Source organism: Capra hircus, chromosome 17 (genome assembly GCF_001704415.2).
Source record: "Capra hircus breed San Clemente chromosome 17, ASM170441v1, whole genome shotgun sequence".
In the NCBI taxonomy this organism is placed as follows: domain Eukaryota; kingdom Metazoa; phylum Chordata; class Mammalia; order Artiodactyla; family Bovidae; genus Capra; species Capra hircus.
Window position 1 is genome coordinate 69378605 of NC_030824.1, and position 22090 is coordinate 69400694.

The 22090-nt window shown below is 38.9% G+C and overlaps 1 protein-coding gene across 1 annotated transcript in view; it reads left to right on the plus strand.

The window, feature by feature from the left end:
* Positions 1-21648, plus strand: part of CPE (carboxypeptidase E) — a 150723-nt gene extending 129075 nt beyond the window's left edge. Inside the window, exons 6-9 of the mRNA XM_018061636.1 lie at positions 1646-1785; positions 11937-12036; positions 18076-18194; positions 20243-21648. Of these exons, the coding sequence (XP_017917125.1) occupies positions 1646-1785; positions 11937-12036; positions 18076-18194; positions 20243-20338 (455 nt within the window). The 3' untranslated portion in view covers positions 20339-21648. The remainder of the gene's footprint in view (positions 1-1645; positions 1786-11936; positions 12037-18075; positions 18195-20242) is intronic.

A 22090-nucleotide genomic window follows, 5' to 3' on the forward strand; every position in this document is an offset into this window, starting at 1 on the left:
TTCCAAAGAAATCCCAGGGTTGATCTCCTTCAGAATGGACTGGTTGAATCTCCTTGCAGTCCAAGGGACTCTCCAACACCACAGTTCAAAAGCATCAATTCTTTGGTGCTCAGCCTTCTTCACAGTAATATAAAGTATAGTTCAAGGCCAGTTTTTCCTTGCTGAGACTGTATGGATGATCTAGTTATCCATTATTGGAAGTAGGATACTGAAGTTCCCTACTGTTATAGTACTGTAATCATTCCTCTCTTCAGGCCTATTAGTATTTGCTTAATATATTTAGATACTCCAATGTTGAGTGTTTGTGTATTTTTGATAGTTGTATCATCCTTTGATGAATTGACCCATTTATCAAAATATAATGGTATTTGTCTCTTATTACAGTTTTTGGCTTAAACTGTATTTTGCCTGAGAAAAGTACTGCTACCTCTTTTCTCTTCTGGTTTTCATAAGCACTGAATATCTTTTGTCATCTCTTCACTTTGAGCTTATGTGTGTTCTTAAACCTGAAGTGAGTTTCTTGTAGGCACCACATAGTTGGGTCTTATTTTTTTTAAATCTATTCAGCTCTCTATGTCTTTTGATTAAAGAATTTAATCTGTTTACATTTAAAATAATTATTGATAGAGAAGGCCTTGCCATATTGTTTTTCTGTTTTGAAGTTACCTTGTTCCTTTCTTCTTCTCTTGCTCTCTTTCTTTGTGAATTGATGATTTTCTACAATGATATGCTTTGATTCTTTTCTTTCTACTGTTTCTGAATAGGTTTTTGCTTTGTGGTTACCATGTGGCTTACATGAAACATCTTATAGTGTAATAGTCCATTTTAGGCTGTCAACAACTTAACTTTGATTGCAAGCAAAAACTTTATCCCACATTTTCTGTTTTGATGTCACAATTTACATCTTTCCATTTTGTGTATCTATGAACAGATTATTGTAGCTATACTTATTTTTAATATTTAAAAACTTATAGTAGAGTGAATAATACACTTTCATATTACAGTACTAGAATATTCTGAATCTGACTATATACTTACCTTTACCAATGCGTTGTATGTTTTTATATGTTTTCATATTACTAATTAAGTCTCTTTGGCACTAAGCTATGCCACCTTAGGGAAGGAGGTAATACAGGTAAAGTGAAACTGTTCCTCTTCCTCACTTCAACGTGTCCAGTCTTGAATTTTTTTCTCCAATAGTGTGCTTTAACTTTTCCATTAGATTCCTGAACTTCCATAAACACATTCTATTCATGGGTAATTGTTAAAATTTGTATTTTTTGGGGGAGGGAAGATAGTAGAAAATTCCTGTTTCACCTTTTTGATGATGTCACTTTCCTGTTGTCTTTGAAGTTGATTCCAGCACTGTGGAATGTGGCTGATACTTGCTTTAGGACTATACAACAGCAATGTATTACACTAAATGACTGTTTAAGAACCTGAGAGAATTTGTGCTTGTGAAGTGGTAACTATCCCCCAAGTATGTTGTTCCTTCTCATATAGTAGATGATTTCATTGGCAATTTTCCACAGTCTCCTCAAGATGCATGGATTGGTACAGTTTTTACCTAGCTGTCAGCAGAACAGTTGGTATGGGTTCTAGTCACCACATGCATATTTTAACTTTTCATTTGGTGTTTTGGCAGGAATGCAAGATTTCAATTACCTCAGCAGCAACTGCTTTGAGATTACTGTGGAGCTTAGCTGTGAAAAGTTTCCACCTGAAGAGACTTTGAAGAACTACTGGGAGGATAACAAAAACTCCCTCATTAGCTACATTCATCAGGTAAACCCAGTCTCCAGCATAAAATGGGAGATCTAAGTGCACAATAGTAACCTGGTGCACAATAGTCTCCTAAGAGGATCCCAGACTATATGAATCCACCTGACCCAGAGTGAGAATGCTACATTTGGAAAATGCATCAGTCGTGATTCAAATAGTCTTTCATTTGTAATTGTTTTTTTAGTTCATGAATATTCACTGAGAACTGATTAAACTGAAGTTATGGAAAGGTAGAGTGACACCCTCTCTTCTTTCATATTGCATTAATCAAGGGCAATCCTAAGATACTCCTCTACCCTGATCACCTTGGGTTTGTCAGACATTCCAGGCAGGATCAAAACTAGAATGAGGTAAATGAGGCACCCAGGATACAAAATTTAATGAGCCATTCACTCCCAGGGTTATGCAGGTGTAGGATCAGCACCTAGGAGTGAAAGTCTCCTTATGCCTCACTCGTCACAGTCCAGACTCAACTGGAGATGAGGTAATGGCAATGATGGGTAAGTTACATATACTGGGCATTAACTCTTTCCCAGGCATTATTCTAAGTGCCTTACATGTGGTAACTGATTAATTTAATTGTCACAATTCCATGAGGAAAGTTATATCATCATCAACATCATCTTTTATTCCACCACCATTATCACCCATGAACTAAAAATAAGAAATCAGAAGCACAGAGAAGTTAAACAACTTGTCTGAAGTTATTCTGCCAGAATCCAGGCTGTCTAGTTCCAGAATCACCATGCTGTGTTGCCTCTCATGACATAAATTTAGATCTTTAGCAGAGAGTCACTGTACAGAATTTTGGAGAATCTCACCACGGGTCAGAATAAAATACCTACCTGTTCAGACTTGATCCAGGCCAGTTCCCTGTTAACCCCATCCCTCTGTACTAGGTAGAGACCGACACCAGGGGCAGTACTGTTGGGAAAGACCTAAGGACTCTGTTCTTTGCTTGCAGTGCCTTGACAGTTTCACTTTCCATTCTGTATGTGGCCATTTACATCCAAAGTCAGGGAGAGTAATGTTAGTTTCATATATTGGCAGGTAGTAGAGACTGATTTTTAAACTAATTTGATATAAACAAATGCTATTGTATAGATAAGTAGCTATTTGCACATACATGTACATATAAAAGGGCTTCCCAGGTGGCATTAGTGGTAAAGAACCTGCTTGCCAATGCAGGAGACATAAGAGATGCAAGTTTGATCCCTGGATCAGGAAGATTCTCTGGAGAAGGGAATGGTAACCCACTCCAGTGTTCTTGCTTGGGAAATTCCAAGGACAGAGGAACCTGGTGGGCTACAGTCCATAGGGTTGCAAAGAATAGGACACTACTGAAGTGACTTAGCTCACACCCACAGGTACATAGAAACATATACACGTGAACCCAATGCATTAAAAATGTGAAACCAGCTTAAGAATTCTTTTACACTTGTCAAGTATCCATGCTGCTGCTGTTAAGTCGCTTCAGTTGTGTCCGACTCTGTGCAACCCCATTGATGGCAGCCCACCAGGCTCCCCCGTCACTGGGATTCTCCAGGCAAGAACAATGGAGTGGGTTGCCATTTCCTTCTCCAATGCATGAAAATGAAAAGTCAAAGTGAAGTTGCTCAGTTGTGTCCGACTCTTGGCGACCCCATGGACTGCAGCCTACCAGGCGTCTCTGTCCATGGGATTTTCCAGGCAAGAGTACTGGAGTGGGTTGCCATTGCCTTCTCCACAAGTATCCATGTACCTTACCAAAAGGCATTATCATGGAATAGATACAGTGATGACAGTGATTAAAAAACATCCATTATACAGGATTTGTATCAGTCAGTGGAATTAACATAAAAGTGCATGTTAACATAAAAAGATATTTTCAACAACAAAGCTAAAGATAATTAGCTATGTTGATTCTGAAAAAATCTTAGTGGGCACCCTTGTAGAATGTCGTTTGAGGAGAGCTATATTTGGATGGATATTTTAAGAGCAAAATTTGAAAGTAAAGTTGTAGGCTGAGTAAGTAAGATGAGGCTATTTGGTGTGTTCTTTGTTTAGATATCAAAGAATGCTTCCTTAATTCAATACTTTTCATTTTATTTATTTATTTTTATAGCAAAAATTTATTAAGCTACTTTTATGTCCTAGGCACCCTCTCTCTCTGGAGAGAGTGTGTTTCATCTTAAGTTCAGATATCAATACCTAACTACAAGAGAGGATGATAAATGTTAACATAAAGAGCAATAGCAGTACACAGAAGGGTCCTTAAGCCAGTGCTGCCAGTTCAGAAAAGGCTTCTTGGAGCTATGCTCTAGGTTTCCCTACAGTTGATGTCAGTAAAATTATTATCCTGTCAAGAATTAAAAGAAAAAGTTCAGCTGCTATTTAAGTTCTCAGTTCTAATTTATTTATTGTTGACTGTGCTGAATCTTCATTGCTGCACATGAACCTTCATTGCCTCACATGAACTTATTCTAGTTGCAGTGAGTGGGGGCTACTCTCTAGTTGTGGTGTGCAAACTTCTTATTGTGGTGTCTTCTCTGGTTGCAGAGCATGGGTTCTAGAGTGTGCAAGCTCAGTAGTTGTGGCTCATGGGCTCTAGAGCACAGGCTTAGTAGTTGTGGTGCCCAGGCTCAGTTGCTGTGGTGCATGGTTATGGCATGTGGAATCTTCCTGGACCAGGGGTTGAACCCATGTTCCCTGGATTGGCAGGTGGATTCTTAACCACTAAACTACCAAGGAAGTCCTATCTTAGTGCTTGAGAAAAAATGCACTATAAAACAAAACCCAAATGTGTGCCATCAGAAAGAGTAGAGTGATTGGCATATTTATGGTGGCAGGTGCATTAATTAATCTAAAAGCTGTATCAGTTTACATAAGAATCAGCTGAAAAGAAGAGGGATCAGATGATACAGTCCTGTTTTATGCCTCTTGAAATGAAAATCTGATCTGTCGACAGATCCCTGTGACCCATCCTGGTGTAACATCACTATTATTGTACAGAATGTATGGAAGCAGTAAGATTGGTATTTGCAGTGAACACACACCAGCTTGCCTCAAAGGACACTCCAGATTAGGGAATCAAAGGCTGGTGGAATATCACTGAAGGCTTCCAGAAGTTCTGTGTTGAAATTGTTTCATGACAGTGGAACAATATGGTGGTGATTAATAATTGAACACTTGGGCCTAAAATCTAATCATTGACTAGTTTTATAACAGATGGAAAATAGATGATTCCATTCATTTCATTCAGTCACTCAGTCGTGTCTGACTCTTTGTGACCCCAGGGACCGCAGCATGCCAGGCCTCCCTGTCCATCACCAACTCCCGAGGGCTACCCAAACTCATGTCCATTGAGTTGGTGATGCCATCCAAACATCTCATCCTCTGTCATCCCCTTCTCCTCCTGCCATCAATCTTTTCCAACATCAGGGTCTTTTCAAACGAGTCAGCTCTTTGCATCAGGTGGCCCAAATATCGGAGTTTCAGCTTCAGCATCAGTCCTTCCAATGAATACTCAGGATTGATCTCCTTTAGGGTGGACTGGTTGGATCTCCTTGCAGTCCAAGGGACTTTCAAGAGTCTTCTCCAACACCACAGTTCAAAAGCATCAATTCTTCAGTGCTCAGCTTTCTTTATAGTCCAACTCTCACATCCATACTTGACTACTGAAAAAACCATAGCCTTGACTAGATGGACATTTGTTGGCAAAGTAATGTCTCTGCTTTTGAATATGCTGTCTAGGTTGATCATAACTTTCCTTCCAAGGAGCAAGCATCTTTTAATTTCATGGCTGCAATCACCATCTGCATGATTTTGGAGCTAAAATAAAATAAAATAAATAAAGTCAGCCACTGTTTCTCCATCTATTTCGCATGAAGTGATGGGACCGGATGCCATGATCTTTCTTTTCTGAATGTTGAGCTTTAAGCCAACTTTTTCACTATCTTCTTTCACTTTCATCAAGAAGCACTTTACTTCTTCTTCACTTTCTGCCATAAGGGTGGCGATATCTGCATATCAGGTTATTGGTATTTCTCCCTGCAATCTTGGTTACAGCCTGTGCTTCATCCAGCCCAGCGTTTCTCATGATGTACTCTTCATATAAGTTAAATAAGCAGGGTGACCATTACAGCCTTGATGTACTCCTTTTCCTATTTGGAACCAGTCTGTTGATCCATGTCCAGTTCTAACTGTTGCTTCCTGACCTGCTTACAGGTTTCTCAAGAGGCACATCAGGTAGTCTGGTATTCCCACAGAATTTTCCACTGTTTATTGTCATCCACACAGTCAAAGGCTTTGGCATAGTCAATAAAACAGAAATAGATGTTTTTCTGGAACTCTCTTGCTTTTTCCATGATCCAACAGATGTTGGTAATTTGATCTCTGGTTCTTCTTCCTTTTCTAAAACCAGCTTGAACATGTGAAAGTTCACGGTTCATGTATTGCTGAAGCCTGGCTTGGAGAATTTTGAGCATTACTTTACCAGCATGTAAGATGTGTGCAGTTGTGTAGTAGTTTGAGCATTCTTTGGCATTCCCTTTCTTTGGGATTGGGATGAAAACTGACCTTTTCCAGTCCTGGGGCCACTGCTGAGTTTTCCACATTTGCTGGCATATTGAGTGCAGCACTTTCACAGCATCATCTTTCAGGATTTGAAATAGCTCACCTGGAATTCCACTGATGCTTTCTAAGGCCCACTTGACTTCACATTCCAGGATGTCTGGCTCTAGGTGAGTGATCACACCATCGTGATCATTTGAGTCATGAAAATCTCTTTTGTACAGTTCTTCTGTGTATTCTTGCCACCTCTTCTTAATATCTTCTGCTTCTTTTAGGTCCAGACCATTTCTGTCCTTTTTTGAGCCCATCTTTGCATGAAACGTTCCCTTGTTATCTCTAATTTTCTTGAAGAGATCTCTAGTCTTTCCCATTCTGTTGTTTTCCTCTATATCTTTGCACTGATCACTGAGGAAGGCTTTCTTATCTCTCCTCGCTCTTCTTTGTAACTCTGCATTCTAATGGGTATATCTTTACTTTTCCCCTTTGCTTTTTGCTTCTCTTCATTTCACAGCTATTTATAAGGCCTCCTCAGGCAGCCATTTTGTTTTTTTTCATTTCTTTTCCATGGGGATGGTCTTGATCCCTGTCTCCTGTACAATGTCACGAACCTCCATCTATAGTTTATCAGCACTCTGTCTATCAGATCTAGTCCCTCAAATCTATTTCTAACATCCACTGTATAATTGTAAGGGATTTGATTTAGGTCATACCTGAATGGTCTAGTGGTTTTCCCTACTTTCTCCTATTTAAGTTTGAATACAGCATAAGGAGTTCATGATCTGAACCACAGTCACCTCTGGTCTTGTTTTTGCTGACTGTATAGAGCTTCTCAATCTTTGGCTGCAAAGAATATAATCAATCTGATTTCGGTGTTGGCTATCTGGTGATGTCCATATGTAGAGTCTTCTTTTCTTGTTGGAAGAGGGTATTTGCTATGACCAGTGCGTTCTCTTGGCAAAACTCTATTGGTAATTAGGAGATCCAATTCAATGATTGGTTGAGAAGAAATCTCTTGCTGAAACTTAAAAGGATGTTTCTAGGACCTGGAGTTGTAAAGTTAATCAACATAAATAGTTTGCTAAAAAGAGCTCCTATGAAATCGCCATGAAACTGTCTAGTTCTCAAAATTTCCAAAGAATTTTTCAAAGAATGGTTCATGAGCACTTGCCTCAGACTCATCTAGATTATTGTTAAAGATGAGTTTTCAGTCCCAACACTGAATCACACTCCTTGAAGGGCAGGAGTATTTGAAGATTTAAGGGTTATTGACATTAAACAATTCTAGCAAAAATGAAGATTTAATTTTTTTGTTTTTTAGCCTTGCTTGACTGAAATGTTTGGAATCTGGGGAGGGAGAATTATAGGAATAACAGTGTAGTAAAATACCTTCCCCAGATATGAGTGAAATTTATTAATAAACTTCTGGGATTTCTTTTGCAAACACCATAAAATGACTGTGTTTTCCAGTCTGCATTCCTGTGGAGTCCTGGTAGCCCATAACAGTTCCATTGAGGTTTACTGCTATAGTGGAAAATTTCAAGCAGAAAAATAATGCTCCATAATTGGTATATCAGACATTTATTTATTTAACCATCATCTCTGTAAGAAAATTTGAGATACCAAGGGAACATTTCATGCAAAAATGGGCTCGATAAAGGACAGAAATGGTCTGGACCTAACAGAAGCAGAAGATATTAAGAAGAGGTGGCAAGAATACACAGAAGAACTGTACAAAGAAGATCTTGACGACCCGGATAATCACGATGGTGTGATCACTTATCTAGAGCCAGACATCCTGGAATGTGAAGTCAAGTGGGCCTTAGAAAGCATCACTACGAACAAAACTAGTGGAGGTGATGGAATTCCAGCTGAGCTGTTTCAAATCCTGAAAGATGATGCTGTGAAAGTGCAAATGCCAGCAAATGTGGAAAACTCAGCAGTGGCCACAGGACTGGAAAAGGTCAGTTTTCATTGCAATCCCAAAGAAAGGGAATGCCAAAGAATGCTCAAACAACTACACAACTGCACTCATCTTACATGCTGGTAAAGTAATGCTCAAAATTCTCCAAGCCAGGCTTCAGCAATATGTGAACCGTGAACATCCTGATGTTCAAGCTGATTTTAGAAAAGGCAGAGGAACCAGAGATCAAATTGCCAACATCTGCTGGATCGTGGAAAAAGCAAGAGAGTTCCAGAAAAACATCTATTTCTGCTTTATTGACTATGCCAAAGCCTTTGACTGTGTGGATCACAATAAACTATGGAAAAGTCTGAAAGAGATGGGAATACCAGACCACCTGACCTGCCTCTTGAGAAATCTGTATGCAGGCCAGGAAGCAACAGTTAGAACTGGACATGGAACAACAGACTGGTTCCAAGTAGGAAAAGGAGTACGTCAAGGCTGTATATTGTCACCCTGCTTATTTAACTTCTATGCAGAGTACCTCATGAGAAACACTGGGCTGGAAGAAACACAAACTGGAATCAAGATTGCTGGGAGAAATAGCAATAACCTCAGATATGCAGATGACACCACCCTTATGGCAGAAAGTGAAGAGGAACTAAAAAGCCTCTTGATGAAAGTGAAAGAGGAGAGTGAAATAGTTGGCTTAAAGCTCAACATGCAGAAAACAAAGATCATGGCATCTGATCACATCACTTCATGTGAAATAGATGGGAAACAGTGGAAACAGTGTCAGACTTTATTTTTTTGGGCTCCCAAATCACTGCAGATGGTGACTGCAGCCATAAATTAAGACGCTTGCTCCTTGGAAGAAAACTTATGACCAACATAGAGAGCATATTCAAAAGCAGAGACATTACTTTGCCAACAAATGTCCATCTAGTCAAGGCTATGGTTTTTCCAGTAGTCATGTATGGATGTGAGTGTTGGACTGTGAAGAAGGCTGAGCACCACAGAATTGATGCTTTTGAACTGTGGTGTTGGAGAAGACTTTTGAGAGTTCCTTGGACTGCAAGGAGATCCAACCAGTCCATTCTGAAGGAGATCAGCCCTGGGATTTCTTTGGAAAGAATGATGCTAAAGCTGAAACTCCAATATTTTGGCCACCTCATGAGAAGAGTTGACTCATTGGAAAAGACTCTGATGCTGGGAGGGTTTGGGGGCAGGAGGAGAAGGGGACGACCGAGGATGAGATGACTGGATGGCATCACTGACTCGATGGACGTGAGTCTGAGTGAACTCTGGGAGTTGGTGATGGACAGCGAGGCCTGGCGTGCTGCAGTTCATGGGGTCGCAAAGAGTCGGACACGACTGAGTGACTGAACTAAACTGAAGAAGTTGGTTTATTTGTCACCCTCGATTCTTGTCTTATAGCAACAAAGATTTAGAATGATAGACTAAAGGGTTTGAAACAACAGACAAGTTACAGTCCAGTTATAGCTCAAGCAGACAGAACTTTTATTAAAGAGACGTGGCAATAGGCCAATCCCAAAGTAGTCATAACAATCCCTCTTGGCTTATCCTATTATACTTCCTGTCTCTTCCTCTTGGTTCTGTCCTGTGCAAAATAGGGCCTGTACTCACCACCTATCAGGAAAGGGCATACACTCAAGGCCAACTGACACTTGCAAGTTACACAGCAACAGTCTCTGTTGTGTATGTCTTTCCCATCATTCAGTTTGTACAATCAAATATATGTACATATGAACACATACATATTTATGACTATGTAAGAATCCATAAATCCATACATATTATGAGTATTTATGAGTCCTTAATGGGCTCCTAGCTGTTTAAGATTACTCGAAGAAGCCCCTGTGGTTAGTTTGTATTCACTGTGTGCCTAGGGTGCATGTGCAGAAGTTGGAAAAATCACTGTGGTTATTTTTGTAGCATATCTGTGAGCTCTCCTGGGTGTGTTTAGGATGGGGTTTAGAGATCAGCTTGCATCCTTTTCAGCTAGGCCACCGCTTGTTGCTCATGCCTAATTTCCTACCTAACATAACTATTTGTTAATCACATACTGTAATTTAAGTGTTGGGTTGCAGAGGCAGAAAAACGTACAATTATGAATATTAATGTATATATTTATACCTAACGTAGGTGAATTATATGTTTTTGAAGTGATTGATTTATTTTTGCAATGACAAGGAAATTTTAAACATATATCAGGATTATAATGCCCCAAGATGAATAAATTGATCTTCACAATTTTTCTAATACTTTTACCATGTGAATTTCATTCAGAAAGCTAACGTCTCTTGTTTCCAGTAGCTAAATTGCAGTCTCATTTAATTTGGCTGGCTAATCCATAGGTGAGTCTTGGGGAAAAGATTAAAAATATCTTTTTGTTTTAAAAATGTGTTTACTCTCTTCTCACTTTACTGATTGCCATTAAAATTATTATTATTACTGCAAATGTATCACTTAAAAATGTTTATTTATTTGGCTGCATTGGATCTTAGTTTTAGCACATAGGATTTTCAATCTTCAGCATGCAGGATTTTTTAGTTGTGGCATGTGGGATCTAGTTCTCTGACCAGGGATCAAACTCAGGCCTCCTGCATTGAGAGCACACAGTCTTAGCCACTGAACCACCCAGAAAGTCCCTGTATCACTTTTTTATCATGAGTAAATTGCGTTTGGAGAAAAGAATTATGCGTTATAAAGAGTTTTATTGTTATTTTTTTAAATAACAAATTAAAAAAATTTTATTAGTATACAGAGGGTATCTCTTTGAAAAAACATTGTACCACTGCCATATTTACTCTTCAATGACAAAAGGACACGTGAGATTTATTCTACTTTCTATAGGAAAATATGTAAATACCATCAATAGCAAAAGAAAATTCATTTTCTGGGGTCATATGAGTGAAGAGCAACTGGGGTAGGGTGGATGGTGTTTTGCTAAATTATCAAAATTGATAGATTATCATTTGATATTCCAGAAGCAGTACTTTCTCAAAGATCTTAAGTGACCCTCCTTTACTTCAAATACATGTTGACTTAGTTGAATTATCATTTAGAAATAAAGTTGTTTTGATGACAGCAACTTAATTCAATAGCTTGTTCTCGACATAAAATCTTTTTTATTAATAAACCCAGTTTTCAGTTAGTAAGTTCACTGACTTTTCATGCAGTGATTTTCAACCAAAATAATATTATTAGTGGGTTTAATGCAAAAATATTCACAGTATATATATCCTTTTATCTATAAGGAACAAATATTGAAGGGCTATGATGTGATATCTTGTTAAATGATTCATGACATATAAAGTATACATAATTAACCAAATTTAAAATAGAAAGCAATGGAATATGTTCAGACCAGAACTGTTTTACACATTGACAGGTTTTCGTTTGTTTGTTTTGGTGGTTTGGAAGGTACTTCAAAGTCTTATTTGACTCAGAATAAGATATCAATTTTCCAGGGGTTACTTCTCATTTGTCTACTTGAGAAAAAGCAGAGTAAAGAATGTACACAAAATTCAGTGACTTTTTGAGCTTGTTTTGATTCCTAAACAATAGGAATCTGCAGTATTTTGCTAGAAAATAAGGAGATGTTTGATATGAAGCATGTTTTTAGGTTGTTTCTAATACAATTTTTTTTTGTTGTTGTTGTTATTCTTGATCATCACAGATACACCGAGGAGTTAAAGGATTTGTCCGAGATCTTCAGGGTAACCCAATTGCTAACGCCACCATCTCTGTGGAAGGAATAGACCATGATGTCACATCTGGTGGGTGTTCTTTGCTGTGATCAGAGGCTCTAGTATTGCATATGAGACCGTGGCTACTTCTTAGCCTAGTTACATTCTTATACTGTTCTATGCAAAGCAATTAAATACCTCGTGTCTCTTTACACTGTCTCTCTCCAGCTTTGATCTAGTTAAATTTTTATCTGGGGAACAAGTCAGGCAGTTACTTAGGAGGGCTGTGAGGCAGGGCTGTCTATGAGGCTCTTTGCAGCTGTCAAGGCAAAGGAAGGTGAACCAGCTGGAATTAAAATGCTGTCTCTTAATGATCTCTCCTAAGAAGAAATTCTAAAGAGCTGTTAATTGGTGAAACTCAGGAAGGAGCAGAAGAGTAGGAAGGAGGGTAACTGCCTGTGTTTTGTTGTCCAGGATGTCCCATCCATTTCTTCATTTAATCTGTATCATAAAGCCGGATATATCCAAGGCTGAAAAGGACCTTACAGGATTGAAGTTGATGTTAATTATTTCAAGGTTTAAAGCCTTCTTTCCATTTTCCTAGTTTGGGGGAAATGATGTGTTTTTCTGGCAAACCTATCTACTCCTGTTAATAAACATCTCTCCAACTCATTTTAGTGTAATTCTCATTTGTTTGTATCTTATCAAAAACAACAATATCTTTTTAGCTATAAACTCTACATGTTTCAAGACCTTAGCATTAGTTAACCTTTAAATTAGTTCCCAAACATCCTATACCATTAACTCTCATTTAACCTCACATTTATAATTTGTATTTTTTAACTTGAATATTTGTTTTCTAAAAATCCATTTATTTATTCAAACAGCAATGCTTATCAACACCTGGTGAAGTGCCCGCCTACCTTCTGGACCAATATGCCAGAACCTGTGCCAAATTTTTGCTCCTTTCACCCCCGGGGCGGGACTTCTTGAAGGACCTAGGCCGTGCATCCTATGGCCACAAGCAACTGCTTTTGTTAACCTTAGTAACATATAAACATTATTTTCTCTGCATTCCAGATGTGAAAATTTTAGGAAAATCTCACGTTGGCAGTATAAATAGGTAGAAAGGAATGAAATCTGAGGAGCAGGTTCTGGGACTGTAGCTTTTTTTAAAAAATTAATTTATTTTTTATTGAAGGATAATTGCTTTACAGAATTTTGCTGTTTTCTGTCAAACCTCAACATGAATCAGCCATAGGAATACATATATCCCCTCCCTTTTGAAACTCCCTCCCACCTCCCTCCCCATCCCACCCTTCGAGGATGATACAGAGCCCCTGTTTGAGTTTCCTGAGCCATACAGCAAATTCCCATTGACTATTTTACATATGGTAATGTAAGTTCTATGTTAGTCTTAACATACATCTCACCCTCTTCTCCCCTATCCCCATGTCCATAAGTCTATTCTCTATGTCTGTTTCTCCATTGTTGCCCTGTAAATAAATTCTTCAGTACCATTTTTCTAGATTCCATATATATACATTAATATAAGGTATTCATCTTTCTCTTTCTAACTCACTTCATTCTGTATATGTTCTAGGTTCATCCACCTCATTAGAACTGACTCAAATGCATTCCTTTTTATGACTGAGTAATATTCCATTGTGTATATGTACCACAACTTCTTTATCCATTCATCTGTCGATGGACATCTAGGTTGCTTCCATGTTCTAGCTATTGTAAATAGTGCTGCAATGAATGATGAGATACATGTTTCTCTTTCAATTTTGGTTTCCTCAGGGCATATGCCTAGAAGTGGGATTGCTGGGTCATATGGTGGTTTTACTCCTAGTTTATTTTAAGGAATCTCCATACCATCTTCCATAGTGGCTGTATCAATTTACATTCCCAGCAAAAGTACAAGAGCGTTCCCTCTTCTCCACACTCTCTCCAGCATTTATTGTTTGTAGGCTTTTTGTGAGGTGATATCTCATTGTAGTTTTGATTTGCATTTCTCTAATAATAAGCAATATTGAGCATCTTTTCATTTGTTTGTTAGCCATCTGTATGTCTTCTTTGGAGAAATGTCTGTTTAGGTCTTTTTCCCACTTTTTGATTGGGTTGTTTGTTTTTCTGGCATTGAGTTATATGAGCTGCTTGTATATTTTGGAAATTAATCCTTTGTCAGTTGTTTCACTTGCTATTGTTTTCTCCCATTCTGAGTGTTGTCTTTTCACCTTGCTTATAGTTTCCTTTGCTGTATAAAAGCTTTTAAGTTTAATCAGGTCCCACTTGTTTACTTTTGTTTTTATTTCTGTTACTCTAGGAAGTGGGTCATAGAGGATCTTGCTTTGATTTATGTCATCGAGTATTCTGCCTATGTTTTCCTCTAAGAGTTCTGTAGTTTCTGGTCTTACATTTAGGTCTTTAATCCATTTTGAGTTTATCTTTGTGTATGGTGTTTGGAAGTGTTCTAATTTCATTCTTTTATATGCAGCTGTCCAGTTTTTCCAGCACCATTTATTGAAGAGGCTGTCTTTGCCCCATTGTATATTCTTGCTTCCTTTGTCAAAAATAAGGTACCATAGGTGCATAGGTTTTTTTCTGGGCTCTCTATTTTGACCACAGTCTACAGGGTCACAAAGAGCTGGACACGACTGAAGTGACCCTGTGCACATAAATGCAAGACTATTTTTTTTTTTGCCTGTGACATCTCTTCCCCTGTGAGAGTTGAGCGTGAACATGGTGCAGTTGCTTGGGTTTCGGGGACCCTGGCGGCGCCAAGTGTGCAGGAACACAGACTGCTTCCGCTGCAGGAGATACGGCCCTATCAGAGTCGTTTTTGAGCCTCTTGTAGCTGGTGATCAGAAGGCCTCTTTGGCCAGTCTTTCTTCACAGCTCCACCCATTCGAGCACTTAGAGGGCTCCTTTGCCTGGGGTCCTTCTCTGTTGTTTGGCGTGTCAAGCACATAGAAGGGCCCCCCTGACTGGGGTCGTAGTCTGTAGACCGGCACATGGGACACTTAAAGGGGCACCTGGGTGGGTTCCTACTCTGTAGTTTGGCGCATCAGCCACTGAAAGGAGTACCCTGTGTGGGGTCCTACTCTGTAGTTCAGTGCAGTCAGGCACTTGATGGGCCAGCCACTCTGTTGTTCAGCTGCCAATCCTGGCATGCAGGGAGAGAGAGGCTATGATGATGGCTCCACCCCCATACGCGTGACTCAGCAGTATCACCTTGCTTCCATGGCTGCTTGGCTTTCTTCTACTGGCATTTCCCACCACCATCTCCTCCCTCACATCCCCTCAATCTATGTCTTTGCAGTCAACAGCAGCCCTTACCCTGGGATTGCTCCACAATCCCTAAACTCCAGCTCCCAGCAGCTGCCCCTTCCAGGAGACCAGCATTCCTGCCCGGGGTATGAATGGCTGTGGCAAGGACTGTCTGATTCTCATTCCATTTAGGCTGCCACAGATCAGCGGTTTCACTCTCAGCCTTAAATGTTTCTCCTCTGACTCAGACAATTGCCCCAATGTGGGGATTGGACCCCTGCTTCAGTTCCCCCACCCACCAAAGGCAGGTCCAGTCCTACTAACATTCCTGTTTTCTCCCCTAGTTCCTTCATCCTCTCGAGTTTTGTGGTTCTATATATTCTTTGCCACTGGTCAGGTACTCCTGTCCACTCTCAGCTGGTGTTCTAGATGTACTTCTGTGTCTGAAGGTGTATTCCTGATGTATCTGTGAAGAGAGATGTACTCCACATCCATCTACTCCTCTGCCATCTTGTTCTCCCTTGACACTGCAGTTTTTCAAGGGCAGCATAGGGTAGTAAGGAGAAACAAGCAATGGGGCAGTGGAGTCAAAGGTGGAGAGAAAATGTAGTGCCTTGTCTGGGAAACCTGGAAGCATTTCAGGAGAGATGAAATGTGAAATGTCAGGAAAGATGCACCTTTGAATGAGGCAGTGTGGAGTCTTGATGAGTCTATTTCAGTGGACTGTGGAGGAGGAGGAAAGGGCCTGAAATGGAGAGTATTGACAAGTCTTTCTAGAACTTTTGCTGTAAAGTGAAGAAGAGAAATGAGACACTAGGTTAAAGGAAATGTAGAGTTCATAAAGGAGAAGAGATGGTGATGGGAGTTTATTTTTTTCTGATGGTTTCCATATTCACAGTGAAATATTAATACAACGTGAAGCATCAACTAAGAGTGAGGATGAAGGGGATGCAGTACAGGTGTTAGGAAAAGGGAAAATTTCACTTGGACCTTGCTATTCAGTGTGGCCCCTACCAAGACTGAATTCAGCAACCACCTGGAACTAGCTAGAAATGCAGAATCTCAGGCCTCATCCCAGATCTAGGGAATTAGGATTTGCTCCTTACTGTCTCTCAGGTGATTGATGTGCACTAATCTAAGAAACAGGAAAGTGAAAGGACTTGGGAGGAAAACAGGGCAGGACCAGGGCCTTGTGTTTGTAGACAGGGGACAGCTCATCATCAGTGTGTGTTTTCCCCAGCCCCTTGCAGCCACAGAGGCAGGCAGAGAGTAGAGGGGTGGGTGTTTTCCAGTGCTGACGGCTTGCCAGGCATATAAGCAGGTGGGGAACAGCACATCAGTTGAAGGAGACATGTGAGTGGATGACTAGGGGATCTGGGAACCTAAGCTGTTCAAAAAGAGGATGGAGGTACAGGAACACAACTCTGCTTAGAAATCCTCTGCAAAGTTGGTTGAAAATGCAATCCTAGAAAGCATGCCAGCTGTTTTGTCTTTTGAAATCTAAATTCTAACACATCCCTCAGGATTTCCAAAGAGGTGCCATCAGGTCACACATTGTGAGATACTGACCTAGACTCTCAGATCTTCAGATCTTCACAGCAAGAATGAAATTATGGTGCCAGCAGCTTGGGGACTTGAGAATATCCATTAATCTGTGTTATTTCTGATGTGACTATGATGATTCATTATATTAGAAGATTCATTAAATAACATTATTATCTGTAAAACTGCTACAAAAAATGATGTCTTCTAGAGAGTGTCTTTACTCCATTGTGTATTCTTGCCTCCTTTGTCAAAGATAAGGTGTCCATATGTGTGTGGATTTATCTCTGGGCTTTCTATTTTGTTCCATTGATCTATATGTCTGTCTTTGTGCCAGTACCATACTGTCTTGATGACTGTGGCTTTGTAGTAGAGCCTGAAGTCAGGCAAGTTGATTCCTCCAAAAATCTGCAAGCAATAAATGCTGGAGAGGGTGTGGAAAAAAGGGAACCCTCCTACACTGTTGGTGGGAATGCAAACTAGTACAGCCACTATGGAGAACAGTGTGGAGATTCCCTAAAAAATTGCAAGTAGAACTACCTTATGACCCAGCAATCCCACTGCTGGGCATACACACCGAGGAAACCAGAATTGAAAGAGACACATGTACCCCAATGTTCATCACAGCACTGTTTATAATAGCCAGGACATGGAAACAACCTAGATGTCCATCAGCAGATGAATGGATAAGAAAGCTGTGGTACATATACACAATGGAGTATTACTCAGCCGTTAAAAAGAATTCATTTGAATCAGTTCTAATGAGATGGATGAAACTAGAGCCGATTATACAGAGTGAAGTAAGCCAGAAAGAAAAACACCAATACAGTATACTAACACATATATATGGAATTTAGGAAGATGGCAATGATGACCCTGTATGCAAGACAGCAAAAAAGACACAGATGTGTATAACGGACTTTTGGACTCAGAGGGAGAGGGAGAGGGTGGGATGATTTGGGAGAATGGCATTCTAACATGTATACTATCATGTAAGAATTGAATCGCCAGTCTATGTCTGATGCAGGATACAGCATGCTTGGGGCTGGTGCATGGGGATGACCCAGAGAGATGTTGTGGGGAGGGAGGTGGGAGGGGGGTTCATTTTTGGGAATGCATGTAAGAATTAAAGATTTTAAAATTAAAAAAATAAAATAAAATAAAATAAAATAAAATAGAGAGTGTCATACTCTTTTTAATGGAATTTCATTAAATTCTATAAATATCTAAAGACAGGGAATAAAAAATGAATTTAGGTTGCATAACTATGAATTTCTCATATGTGCCTGTGACTTGATATTCTGTTCCCCACAGCAAAGGATGGTGATTACTGGAGATTGCTCGTTCCTGGAAACTATAAACTTACAGCCTCAGCGCCAGGCTATCTGGCAATAGCAAAGAAAGTGGCAGTTCCTTATAGCCCTGCTGTCAGGGTAAGTGATCATAATAGCTAAAATTCATTAAACACTTACCATGGGTCAAGCATATTTAAATCATTATATTTAGCTTTCATAATAACTCTATGAAGTAGAGTTATTATTACCCTGTCGTCCATCTGTTAAAAGATGAGAAAACTGAGGCCTTGAAAAATTAAGTGACTTGCCCAAAGGCTCAGTGTTTAATTTAATACCACTCAATGTGAAACTCTGTTACCATTTCTCAGTTTCTGAAGAGATCCACAAAAAAATTAAATAAAACAAAAAAATTAAAGTTTTATTTGCTGATCTTGATTTATATCTAAATAATGTTCTGTTTGATTTATCTTTTTATCCCTAACAGCTAGTATCATACCTTACTCAATAAGTATTTTAAAAAATAAATTAGGCCTGCAATGTAATTTTAGGTACTAACTAAACATCTATTAAGCACATACTATTAGCAAAGTCAGGTCCTCTATGATAAGAACTATAAAAAATGATACTTATTTAAGTAGATGACATTTATTGATATTTTACTACTAAGGGTGATGGTGATGAGACCAAAAATCTCATAGAGCATGATTTTACTATTATCCTTGTAATATATTACTATGGAATGGCCTACAGGATTTCCAATTAAAAGCCTTACTTGAAAAGAATCTATTGTATTTTTGGTTATATACCCAAAGTTTGGAGTATAAATGCTTGGTTTTGCAAGCTAAATATCTTGGGTTTTCAAGTGATCCTTTGGTTTTGATTGTATGTGTTTATTAGGCTGGATATGTATTAAAATCAGGAGGTAAATTTGAACAAATAAATCCTGGAAAAATGTGCCTTCAGAGTCAGGTTATAAAAGATTTCAACTATTTTGACCCTTGGCCTTTCTGCTATGTGTTAATTCAAAGAGGTTTTGAGTAGTCACATTCTTAAATAACCATAGGCTTGAGTAGCCGAATCAAAGAGCTCTTAGCTCCATGTGGAATGGAGCATGGCTATCTCATGGGCCCAAATAGCTTGCATATTTTAAATAGTCCTTTGTGGAAAAATGTATGAATTCTCCATAGACCTGATGAGGATGCCCAGTCTATAGGCGAATTGAGTTCCTGGGTTACTGATCTTCATGGTGGTTTGGAGGTGTATGTATTTCCATCAGTTCTTTCACAGATCCCTGTAAAAGCTATGTGCTTTTTTAAAATTTTTTATTTTTAATTAGAGGATAATTACTTTACAATATTGTGATGGTTTCTGCCATACATCAGTATTAATCAGCCATAGACAGAGTGAAATAAGTTAAAAAGAGAAAGACAATATATACTAATGCACATATATGGAATCTAGAACAGAGAAGGCAATAGCACCCCACTCCACTACTCTTGCCTGGAAAATCCTATGGACGGAGGAGCCTGGTGGACTGCAGTCCATGGAGTCACTAAGAGTCGGACACGACTGAGCAACTTCACTCGCACTTTTCACTTTCATGCATTGGAGAAGGAAATGGCAACCTACTCCAGTGTTCTTGCCTGGAGAATCCCAGGGACTGGGGAGCCTGGTGGGCTGACGTCACAGAGTCGGACACGACTGAAGCGACTTAGCAGCAGCAGCGTGGAATCTAGAAAGATAGAACTGATGATCCTACTTGCAGGGCAGCAAAGGAGACAGGCATAAAGAACTGACTTTTGGACGCGGTGAGGGAGGAGAGGGTGGGTTGATTTGAAAGAAGTTACATCTTTTTATGGGGGAAAAGACTGCCTTTAAATAATCTGCCCATAAATAATCTGCTTTCCAATAATACTGAGCATGCGCATGTGCTAAACTGCTTCAGTCATGTCTGATTCTTTGAGACCTTATTAGATCAAAGCACATTTCAAACATAATGACTTTTGATATTCTTTTTCCCTAAAAGTATCTTTTTGGTTATCATGAGAGATTTTTTAGGGTTTACTTTAATTCAGATGGCTAGATTGAGATTATTCTAATAAACTTTAAACCTGTACATTTTTAATTTTAGTTTTTTAAAGTACATAATCAATTTGATAATAATATATTCTTATTTTCTCCTTTAGGTTGATTTTGAACTGGAGTCATTTTCTGAAAGGAAAGAAGAGAAGGAAGAATTAATGGAATGGTGGAAGATGATGTCAGAAACTTTAAACTTTTAAGAAAGCTTCTAATTAATTGCTTTTAATCTATATAATGTATGTTGTATGATGTAATGTGGCCATTTTCTTTTAGATTTTGTGCAGTTAATATTTAACATTGATTTATTTTTGATCATTTAAATATTAATAGATATTACTTAAAATAGACTCAGGTTAAAATATAAGAACTTGGTCTATAACATTAATTTTCCTATATATGCGATACAGAGGACTGTAGAAGAGATTTGAGTGATTTTGCCATTTTAGGCTTAGATACAATATTCCATATGTTATTTACAATATAGAACTTTTTGAGTAATTCTAGGTTTTAACAATTAGTGAATCCAGTTATGGTTGCCATAGGGGAAGAAGAGATAGGGAGTCTGGGATCAGCATGTAGACACTGCTATATTTAAAATGGATAACCAACAAGGTCCTACTGTATAGTACAGAGAACTCTGCTTAGTGTTATCTGGCAGCCTGGAGGGGAGGGATATTTGGGAGAGAATGGATATATATATATATGATTGAGTCCCTTTGCCATACACCTGAAACTATCACAACATTGTTGATCAGCTATACTCTAATATAAAGTACAAATTTTTTTAAATCCTAAAAAAAGAAAGGAAAATGTATTTGAAAAAGCATCTGTGCAATGGATAGAAGGGGAGAGTAAACAAGGGGTACTTTGACAGGATAAAAGCTAAAAGCGAAAAAAAAAAAAAGAAAAAATAGAGTCCTTTTAATTAATGTAACTGGTGACAGTGTCACATAATGAAGCCATTGGAAAAGTCAACAGCTACAGGTTGAATTGTCAGCACTATACTGCAAAACTTAAACAGTCCTGTATTAATCATCATTGTGTAGTGTGCTGTCTAGCTATAGACGTATGATCTTGTTAACACATTCTTGATGGGAAAGTGAAAGTGAAGTCGTTCAGTTGTGTCCAACTCTTTGCGACCCCATGGACTGTAGCCTACCAGGCTCCTCTGTCCATGGGATTCTCCAGGCAAGAGTACTGGAGTGGGTCGCCATTTCCTTCTCCAGGAGATCTTCCCAACCCAGGGATTGAACTCGGGTCTTCTGCACTGTAGACAGATGCTTTGCCCTCTGAGCCACCAGGGTAAGTCTACTTGATGGGAGTAAAATGTAAATGTTTAGTGAGAAGTTTTATGAAAAGAGTGGAAATTGATTTCTTGCTTGTATACATTGGCACAATAGTGTTATATTACTCAGTGTGCTAACACTACTTCAAAATGTAGGGTTTTTTCTTGGTTGTAGATTGTCCCAGAATTGCATTCTAAATGAATAAAAATTTTAAAATATCCCTATGATATGTATTTAATTCTCTATTATTTTTGGTCTACAGTTTTGATCATGTGATAAAAAATGTATTCCCTTGAGAGCAGCCTCTCACTGATTCATCTTCTATAATTTTAAGTTTGTTAAGTGACTGCTGTATGCCAAGCACAGTGCAAGCACTGCATGTACTGTGTATATTATTTTGGTGGTCAAAATGTGATTCCATGGATCAGGTGTGGACATAAACTTTAAATACATATGCATGAAAATGAACATGTAATTATGCATTGTGATGAGTAAAGTGATAGGAAGGACTAGTGTGTGGATAAAGAGAAATGTCAGAGCAACTTGCTTTAGACTAGATTCGGGGATGGCCTCTTAATGCAAGTTAAACCCGTACTTAGACTATGAGTTCAGTTCGGTCAGTTCACTCTCAGTCGTGTCTGACTCTTTGCGACCCCATGGACTGCA